This window comes from Sinocyclocheilus rhinocerous, unplaced genomic scaffold (assembly GCF_001515625.1).
Source record: "Sinocyclocheilus rhinocerous isolate Xijiao unplaced genomic scaffold, SAMN03320098_v1.1 scaffold405, whole genome shotgun sequence".
NCBI lineage: Eukaryota > Metazoa > Chordata > Actinopteri > Cypriniformes > Cyprinidae > Sinocyclocheilus > Sinocyclocheilus rhinocerous.
The window spans coordinates 228869-238896 of NW_015630351.1; the positions used below are offsets into that span (position 1 = coordinate 228869).

General features: G+C 35.6%; 1 protein-coding gene across 1 annotated transcript; it reads right to left on the reverse strand.

Annotated features, from left to right (window-relative positions):
* Nucleotides 1-218: 218 nt before the first annotated feature.
* LOC107740211 (angiogenic factor with G patch and FHA domains 1-like) lies at nucleotides 219-9825 on the reverse strand. Its single transcript, XM_016552559.1, has 18 exons — nucleotides 9780-9825; nucleotides 9561-9617; nucleotides 8816-9032; nucleotides 8619-8718; nucleotides 8343-8530; nucleotides 7050-7187; nucleotides 6747-6947; nucleotides 6175-6385; nucleotides 5744-5896; nucleotides 5480-5582; nucleotides 5351-5402; nucleotides 3553-3654; nucleotides 3310-3475; nucleotides 3120-3199; nucleotides 1684-1811; nucleotides 1442-1541; nucleotides 1001-1350; nucleotides 219-285 (listed from the first exon to the last, which is right to left on the reverse strand). Exons 1-17 carry the CDS (start codon nucleotides 9785-9787, stop codon nucleotides 1144-1146), a joined length of 2211 nt encoding a protein of 736 aa, XP_016408045.1. The 5' UTR covers nucleotides 9788-9825; the 3' UTR covers nucleotides 219-285; nucleotides 1001-1143.
* Between the last annotated feature and the right edge of the window lie 203 nt (nucleotides 9826-10028).

A 10028-nucleotide genomic window follows, 5' to 3' on the forward strand; every position in this document is an offset into this window, starting at 1 on the left:
ACTTAAGACTGAAGATTAGGGAGTTAAATAAGTTACTTTCTGATTGGACAGGTTTAACTGCAGCCCTCATGTAAAATGCTGCAAAATTATTCTCAAATCGTGGCTTTACAGATACTTTATGATTGGAACATTTTGCATGCATTCTTGCGCAGTAAAACAGACAGAACTACTCATTTAATTTTATGATGCAAAACAAATATAAATGTATAAATTGGAATGCATGTACTGTTTTTTTATTGTTTATTTGTCAAAGATATTCTGTTTCTGAATCTCACTGTAAATATACTACAAATAATAAATATTATAAATCATAATATTATTATAAACATTGTGTTTGAGCAGGATGATCCTGTGAGAAAATCTGCTGAAAATAATGAGAACTACAAAGAAAGTCAAACGTAAAACAAGGCACATTATGATCATGAGAATTTGGGGAAAGTGGTGTAATAAAACTCATCTAAAACTAATAACAAACTGGTCCTAAATGGTTCTAAAAATATCCTTCAGCAATTTTTTTCTTTTGATTTTGAGGTGACGTGACCCAGACATGAGGTTGATACAATAAGGATAAACAATAATAAGTGTTTATGCATGCAAGAGGTAAATAATAATCATGTTTAAGTGGTTAGGTTATAAACTGGTCATAACAGCTTTGTGTGTGGACACATAAATTATTTGTTGCCTATGGACAAATGGCAGTAAGAAAAGACTGACTTAAGACTGAAGATTAGGGAGTTAAATAAGTTACTTTCTGATTGGACAGGTTTAACTGCAGCCCTCATGTAAAATGCTGCAAAATTATTCTCAAATCGTGGCTTTACAGATACTTTATGATTGGAACATTTTGCATGCATTCTTGCGCAGTAAAACAGACAGAACTACTCATTTAATTTTATGATGCAAAACAAATATAAATGTATAAATTGGAATGCATGTACTGTTTTTTTATTGTTTATTTGTCAAAGATATTCTGGTTTCTGAATCTCACTGTAAACAGAACAAAAAAAAAAAAAACTCTCTGACCAGCAATCTTTAAAACAAACTTGCATCTATTTACAAACCTCATAAGAAAAAGGTCTTCCACTGAAATTACTAGAAAAGGTAGCCAAATAATGGCCATGTCTGGCATCAGAGTCAAAGAAGTCACTCTGTGCCCTCACTTTTGACCCAGGCTTTAGGTGATTGGCTGGTTTCAGGATGGGCGGAGTCAGCCTGGCAGGCGTCAGAGAACCGTTCCCGCGCACGTTCCCAGTTCCGCTGGGTTTTGGTTTTAGTGAGCGAAGCGTCTTCTATCGACACGGCAGCTCCAGAACCGAGACCGGACTGAGCCTTGCGCACATGCAGCTGAATCTACGATGCACACACAAAGGGAAGTGAGTGTAAACTTACACACTAGCATACATGACACTGCGTAAACAAAACATGGAGAAATCAGTATTACCGGATCCTTCATTCCAGCTCCGTCCTTGCCGAGCCCTTCTCCTCGTTTCCAGCCCATCTTCTCCAGCATCTGTCTACCCTTATTCTCATCTCCGATTTCACTACACACACACACAGTGAGAAAAGCACAAGTCTGCAAAAACATCTTTAACTTTGAGGAGACTTCATATCGTTACGCAAGATGTCTACTGTAGTGCAGATCTGTTTTAAAGGGATAAATGTTTGACTGAATAGGTTACATACACATGAACAGAAGCAGGAGCATCATCTCTCTGGAACGTTGCCTCGCTGCCGACTGTCTGCCGGCGGTTTTCTGCTCTATCTTTATACCTGCTCTTTTTCAGGGCTTTCTGCTCCTCATAATCACTGCTCTGAAACACACACACACACACACACACACACTGTATTAAAGTATTTGTTAAACAAGCATTGTCAAGAGTTTCAAGTCACATCCAGCGGTGCTGAAAATACAAACATTAACACAACAAAATCAAGTACATTTTCTGAATTATGCCAATGAAATATATAATACATTAATAACTTTTCAGCAATAGCACAGTACAACAAAAACACTTAAGAACTGTCTATAAGGCAAGGGTGTTCTGGATGGTTGCTAGAGGTCCCAAGGGGGTCACAGGATGACTTAAAATATTTAAATCATTAAATTATCATTGATACTGTATATTAGAATCATCTTACTCTAATAAGAGTTATTTTAGTATAATTGATATACTATTATAGATTTTGGTAAGAATTAGAATCTTTTATGTACTTTCTATTTTTGTTTTTAATTTTACATTTTAGTAATTTTTTTTTGTTTAGTTTTTTATTAGTTTTTCTATGTCTATAAAGTTTGTATTACATTTCAGTTTATTTAGTTTTAGTTCTTTTAGTACTTAAACTAAATGAAAATAAAATTTTTATTTCATTGAATGTTTATTTTATTTTAAGTAATAATTTTTTTCATGGTTTTAGGTTTAATAATCATCATGGTCCTAATATAAATTTAAACGTAAAAAATAACAAAAGAAAGAAATTAAATATAATAAAAAAAAAAAAAATACATGGTTATTATTGTTAACTAAAACCGTAAAAAAATCGAGTTGCCAATGCAACATTTATCATTTTTGTTCAAGCTGAAATACTAAAATAACAAACTAAAACTTAACAAAAACTACATAGACATTTAAAAAAAAGAAAAATCAAATCAATAAAAAAAACAAGACAACAACAAAATTACAAAAACTTTAAAATTAAAATTAAAAAAACATAAAATATAAAAAATAAATAAAATAATTTTAAATACTAACAAAAACTATAATAGAATCAATGATACTAAAATAACACTGGTTGCCTTCAAGTCTTTTCATAACATCAAAGGTTCAAAACCATTGCGTAGTACAAATGTTGCAGCAAAGTTTAATACTTAATAATTTAGAACAAACCTTAGGACAAAGTATGCACAATAATAACAGTGATGCTTGCCTTAGAATGATAACAGTAGCATCGTGTTAAAGGTTAAATATTGTACCTGTTGTAGCTTGCAACACCTAGGAATAGAGTGACTGTCTCTACATGCTGACCATAAGAGGGCAGCACTGAGCGCACACCATTACAAAGCCCACATAAACATGCCCGACTTGCCAACAAGAGAGCTTGTAAAGGACATACAAACTTACTTTAAGACCATATTTAACCTTCATCATCTTCAGTTCTTTCTGTCGTTGAACTTCCTTGTCCTCTTTACTGAGAACAGTTCCTGAAACATACATAAGTATGCATGTCGTAAAAAATGTGAACAGCAATTGATTCACACTAAAGCATTTGACAATAATAACTGTGAGCAGAATCATGTGCGCTTATATATACCGGAGGTGTCGTCTTTCTTATGGCGGCTCAGGTGTGCGATGATCTGTCCTGGTTCACAGCCGTCACATGTGTCTGTTCCCATGTGAATGTGGAAAGACAAAACAGTTTCTCCCATCTTTACTTCATCTCCGTGGGTCAGAGGGCAAGGGTCACAGCGAACTTTGGGCTGCAGAAAACATGTTTAAATTCTCATATTGAGATACGTGTTAAAGGCTGTTGGGACAGAACAGCTGTGTTTGTTACCTGCAGTATTCGGTTTCCGTTGAGGACGGTGCCATTCTGACTTCCTTGATCTATCAGCATATAACACTGCTGCTCCTGGTCAAAATAAACTTCTGCATGGGACTACAAACAGAGATAGAGAGAAAAACATCAACAGAGTGAAAACACTGTCAAAATGTTAATTCTGTTTACTGTTTTAAAACATGTTCCTGGTGTTACTATAATTCTATGTCCTTTAGAAAAGTTTGGGGTCAGTAAGATTTTTTTTAAAGAAATGTATACTTTTATTCAGCAAGGATGCATTCAATTGATTAAAAATGACAGTAAATACATTTATAATGTTTCTATTTCAAATAAATTGTTGTTTTTTACTTTCTATTAAAAACATCCTGAAAAAATACCTGAAAATTGAATTAAAAAAAAGAAAAAAGTAATCATGGTTTCCACAAAAATATTACATGGACAATAAAAAAAAAAAAATGTATTGAGCAGCAAATCAGCGTATTAGAAAGTTTTCTGAAGGATCATGTGACACTGAAGACTGGAGTAATGATGCTGAAAATTCAGCTTTGCATCACAGAAATAAATCACATTTTAAAATATATTCAAATACAAAATAGTTATATTAAATTGTAATAATATTTCATAATATAATTTTTTACTGTATTTTTGATCAAATAACTGCAGCCTTGGTGAGCAAAAGAGACTTTTTGCAACAAAAAAAATTTACAAATTTTAGCGAACCTAAACTTTTGAATCCTAGTTTGTCAAGTAAAATGCATCGCAAATTGTTTTAAGATACTTTTAAAAAACAAACAAACAAGTGATTTAGAGTATACTTCAGTGTACGATCATTATTTAAAGGGTTAGTTCACCCAAAAACGAAAATTAGTCCATAAATTACTCACCCTCAAGGCATCCTAGGTGTATGTGACTTTCTTCTTTCAGACGAATCCAGTCGAAGTTATATAAAAAATTGTCTTTGATCTTTCAAGCTGTTTCATGGCACTCAGTGGGTGTTGCATGCATCAGTCCAAAAGAAGTTAAATAAAAAGCGCCCATCCATAAAAAAAAAAAAGTATCTCACACGGCTCCGGGGGGTGAACAAAGGCCTTCTGTAACGAATCGATGCGTTTTTGTAAGAAAAATATCCATATTCAAAACGTAATAATCACTTTAATGTAGCTTGCGCTCACTGTTGTAACGGGAAGCAGTTCCGGGCGGATGACAAATAGAGGTCGGCTTTGCGCATGCGCTGCTCAGAACGCGGCACGCGGAAATGCAGCGGAGAGATCAAAACAAAACAACGGTCACTAATTAGAAGTACAAAATGAGGATTTGTAAAGAAGAATGTCAGAGGATTTCGATATAAGCCAAGAGGAGACTGGTTTTCCTTTGCTAAAGTAAGGAAACTTTGCTTCCTTTGCTCCTGTTGACAAACGTTGGTTTTCACGAGACTCACTGGCACATGCGCAGCACTGACCTCAGAGGTCATCCGCCCGGAACTGCTTTCCTTTACAACAGTGACCGCAAGCTACATTAAAGTGATTATTACGTGCATCGATTCGCTACAGGAGGCCTTTGTTCACCCCCCGGAGCCGTGTGAGACACTTTTTTTTTCATATACACCTAGGATGACTTGAGGGTAAGTAATCTATGGGCTTATTTTCATTTTTGGGTGAACTAACCCTTTAATGCATATCAAGACATCTGACTATACAAAATGCATCAATCTCAGCACTTTAGACCGTTTAATGTCATACTAAAAATGCTTTTGACCAAGAATGTGTGTTTTTAGTTTGATTTGAGTTTGTTTTACCTTACTGACTCCCATCTCGGGGATTCTGATGGCATGATTCATGTCTTTCTCTCTACAAACAGATACACACAAACATTTTAACTCGTCAATGCAATGGATGAACAGAACTACACACAGAACTGTACCGACCGGCCGATGGTGGCGACTGTATCAGCCGTGAGGATGAAAAGCGTTCCCGTCTGCAACACAGGAGAGCGAACCACAGTTACCCGAACACACGGTGGCCAGGCTTCTGAAATATACAAATCACACACATTACAGATAGACAAAAATAAAATGCTACAGTAGTGCAAAATATGGCATGTTTACCTGATGCGCATTCAAAAATAACATTGTATTTTTAAACTATACCAAACAGCCACCAGGGGGCGCAATGTTCACTCCCCTCCTCACCTTCCAGCATCTGCGTTTCCATTTCTCTCTCAGGACTGTCATGTTCTGCTTGGACAGGAGATGCAGACGAGGATGAAGATGACGCTGAAGAAAGTTCTTTCTCTCCATCTGATTCTGTGATCTCACCCTCCTCCGGCTCGCTCTCACCGCTCACATTTTAATATGCCGATTTGATGCTCAAGAAATATTTATATTATTATCAATGTTGCAAACAGTTGTGCTGCTTAACATTTTTGTGGAAACTGACATTTTTTTCAGACTTTTTGATGAATATAAAATTTAATTCAATGATGAATAAAAAATTCAAAAGCATTTATTTGAAATATAGTTTTTTAAACATTATAAATGTCTTTACTGTCACTTTTAATCAATGTAATGTATTCTTACTGAATACAAGTATTTATTTATTTTAAGAAAACAAATGTACTGACCCTGAACAGTATTATATTTAGTAGTGAATAAAAACATCAAAATTAAAAAACAAACAAAAAAAATTTCACTGAATGACTTGTTACGACCATTTGGGGGAAAAATACTAAAACTCTGTGTAACTTTATAGCTATTAAAGACCGTACCTCTCACTCCAACCTGCCTCAAATGGTCTATCTTCAACTGAGCCAATGAGCAAGTCAAATCCTGAACCTACAGCGAAAGGAAGAGCACACGGTCAGCTCCACCAGGCATCAAATTTCCCATAATGACGGACCCCTTTCTGAGACCCTGGATTATTCTACAGACCCTCACGAACACAAACTCAATTCAACAAGAGCAAGAACCAGAAGCCAGAAAGAGGTTTTTGAATTGAAAAAAAAAACAAAAAACAAACAAACTGAAAACTAAGACTCAAGATGGTGGTAAAATTGAAAAACTGAAATTAAAGTGGTTTACAAACGAAACTTCAAATGGGAAATCAAGTTGAGGAAGACCGAGTGTCAACCAACAAACACAAATATCTATGATTACAAAACTATGCAAAGACAATGTGTGTCCGTGTGCATCTCACCCCTCCGTCGGGACAGGAAGCTCTATCGGTGTTCTTCACCGACTTCCTGTTTTTCCAATCTTTGGTCTTCCTCTGTGGCGTCTGCTCCACTTCGGGATGTGCTGTAGGCACCTCTATCCTAGAGTGGAATTGGTATTTTCCGCTCTCTGGGTCGAAGTAATAGTACATGCCTGTGTTAGCATCATAGTACAGCTGACTGGACTGGGGGAAGAGGAAAAAACACATTAACACAGGCGATTAAGATTACACATGCCGATTACACAAATAGCAGCAGTCAAACGTCCCGACAGAAGAACAACTTACAGAGTCGTAGTAAAATCCAGTGCTGTGGTCGTAGTACATGCCGGAACTTTCATCAAACACAAAGTTGGTCTGGTTCAATGCTTCCTCTGCTGTTGTTCTCAGCATGTCGGCTATAGAGCCGCCTTCTCCAGAGGCCTCCTGAGAACATGTTTACACAGTCGAGAAACTGGCTCATAATTATTACTTTAAATGATAATTATTTTTATTACTGGCCGTAAACTGCTCGTATTTGTTTAAGCTGAATGTATATATATATAAATACCTTGCTACGTGTACTGCGTTAGGCTAACCAAGACTTGTCATTTGCACTTACATATTGTTGCTCTTTTGTTAGTTTTGATTGCTTCCATTGTCCTCATTTGTAAGTCGCTTTGGATAAAAGTGTCTGCTAAATGACTAAATGTAATGTAATGTAAATGTAATGTTTGATCATTTTGGTTGGATTTTATATTGTTTTGGTGATATGTTGGATTGTTCTGATCATACGTTAGACTATTTTGGGTATATGCTGGGTTATTGTGGCCATATTATGATTATGTGGCTATAAAATTAGTTGGACTAAATTTTTAGTAAATTTAAATTGTTTTTTAATGATGTTAGTCTATATGTTGGATTACTTTGGCTATATTGTAGATTTTAAGTGATATGATATGATATATGTAAGATTATATTTCTTTCTTTCTTTGCTACATTTTTGCCAAAATAGATATTGTTTTGGCTATTTTTAGGATTATGTTGTCCATATTTTTAGACATTTTTTGGTTGATATTGTCCATATTTTAGCCATTTGGATATTAATTTGGCCTTAATTTAGACTGCCTGAGATTTTTTTTAATTTTAAGTTGTAATGATTTTGGCTATTTTGGGCCATATTTTAATTTCTTTGTAATATGTTTTATCATTTATTTATGTATTGTATTAACAGATTGTTCTGACTATACTTGGATTGTTTTTACAGTAATTCGGGTTTTTGGCAATATTTTACATTATTGTTACTTCTATTTTATTCTATTTTGGTTTTATTTAGCTTTTATTTACTGTTTTAGCAATTTGCCTGATTATTTTGGCTACATTCTGGCATTACTGTAATTTTTTTATGATTTGTTATATTATTTTCGCCATTATGCAGATTGTTTAGACCAGATTTTACACTATATTGGCTATATTTTAGACATTTGGTAGTATTTCAACTCAACATGCAACACATGCAAACTATGTCAATACCAACATTAATAAATGCCTAGAACTGTTATCAGAAATTAATAACACTTAAGTAACTAACACTTCTCATACCTCTGTTTGTGGAAGATCACTTGTTTCGTTTGGTAGCTCAGGATTGGCTGGTGCCGTCTCAGCTGGCACATGATGCTCCTCAGTGTGTTCACAATATCCTTGAGTTTCCATGACAACATTCTCCTGTGCTTCTGCTGTGGTCTCCGTTCCTGACTGGTAGTATCCGCCATAGTAATAATTATAATAATCTGTTTCAGGAAGAAAATAACATTTAAATAAAACATCAGTGCTGCAGACTACTGGAACATTAACATAAAAAAAAGAAAAAAGCCCAACCTGTCTCCGTCCATGTATACTCCTCCGTCTGAGTCTCAGCATCTGCTTTCTCCCTCTCTCTCTTCTTTCGCTCATGGATTTCTGCACTCAGTTTATCAACCTAAAGCAACACAAACACAATGTTACCAACAATCTTCTTGTGTTGACATCTTTGTTGCCTCAAAATGCTCCTTGTTCTCCACGAGCACATGGCTCACCTGCTGCCTGAGATCTTGGTTGTAGCTTTCTGTCGTCTTCTGGAGTCGTTCGCTTTGGCTGAGCTGTTTCTGTAAGTTCTGAAGTTCATCCTTACATGTCTTCAGCTCCTGTCGCAGCGCCTCAGCTTGTGATCTCAAAGACACAAGCTCTGCTTCCAAACCCTGATCTCTGGATTCAGGATCTGGGTTTCCTTCTGCAGCCATTGCCGAGGAGGCTCTACCTAAACATAGGAAGAAAAAAAAAGACTTAAATCTGAAGAACTAAAAGAGTTAAAGATACTTCAATGTATTTTAAATAATAATAATAAAATGACACAAAAGTTTTCGCCAATTAAATTAAATCTCTTACTGCATGTCAGCGATTATCTTATTTGTGTCTTGTTTATTTATCTGAGAAAAATGAGTCCTTAATAATAGGTTTTTATACATATAAATACATAGCTTAAAATATATATTTTAGGAAGTGAGTTCCTAGCGAGCTTATTATTATTTTTGGGAGTTCCTCGCATCAAAAGGTTTGAAAACTCCTAACTAGACCAACCAACCAGTGAAGGATTTCGTGAATATGCAAAAAATGCTGAAACTGAAACCATAGCATTAAAATAACAATAATCTGAGCATAGCAATCAACTAAAGGTCTCAACTAATTTGATATAATATAAGATGTAGTAAGAATATATTATACAATAGAGAAGCTATGTTTTGTATTAAGGCACATTTGAGTTTTACGCCACATTTCCCTCACCGATTTAAATCTCCCGTTTTCCCTGCGCGTTCCCAGATTCCCTGCGCGCGCGTCAATCTGCAAATCAAAGATAAACATCATATGACCACCGTGCACTGGACACATATTCGTGTAGAAGTTTGTGTGATCGTAAAGTGCGTTACAGGCAGCCAACGTGCTGAAGTTTAATCCCACTGCTACGGACGCTGCCATACTTTCACTTTGTGATGTCATACTTACTCCTGCATCACTTCCGGTTTTTCTATGGCGCGGCTGGCGGCGTACAGCAAAAACTACTGGACATGCCCACATCAATATAGCGTAATTTTTCTCACACTGTACAACAACAATTACTATTTTTGCATTATTGTACGGGGTAGGTTTAGGGTTGGGGTAGGTGTAGACGTTAATAAAACACAATCTAATAGGTAGAAAATTCCATTTATTTTTAGCTTCCGGTTTTTGCTGTATCCTTCTAGCCACAACCCC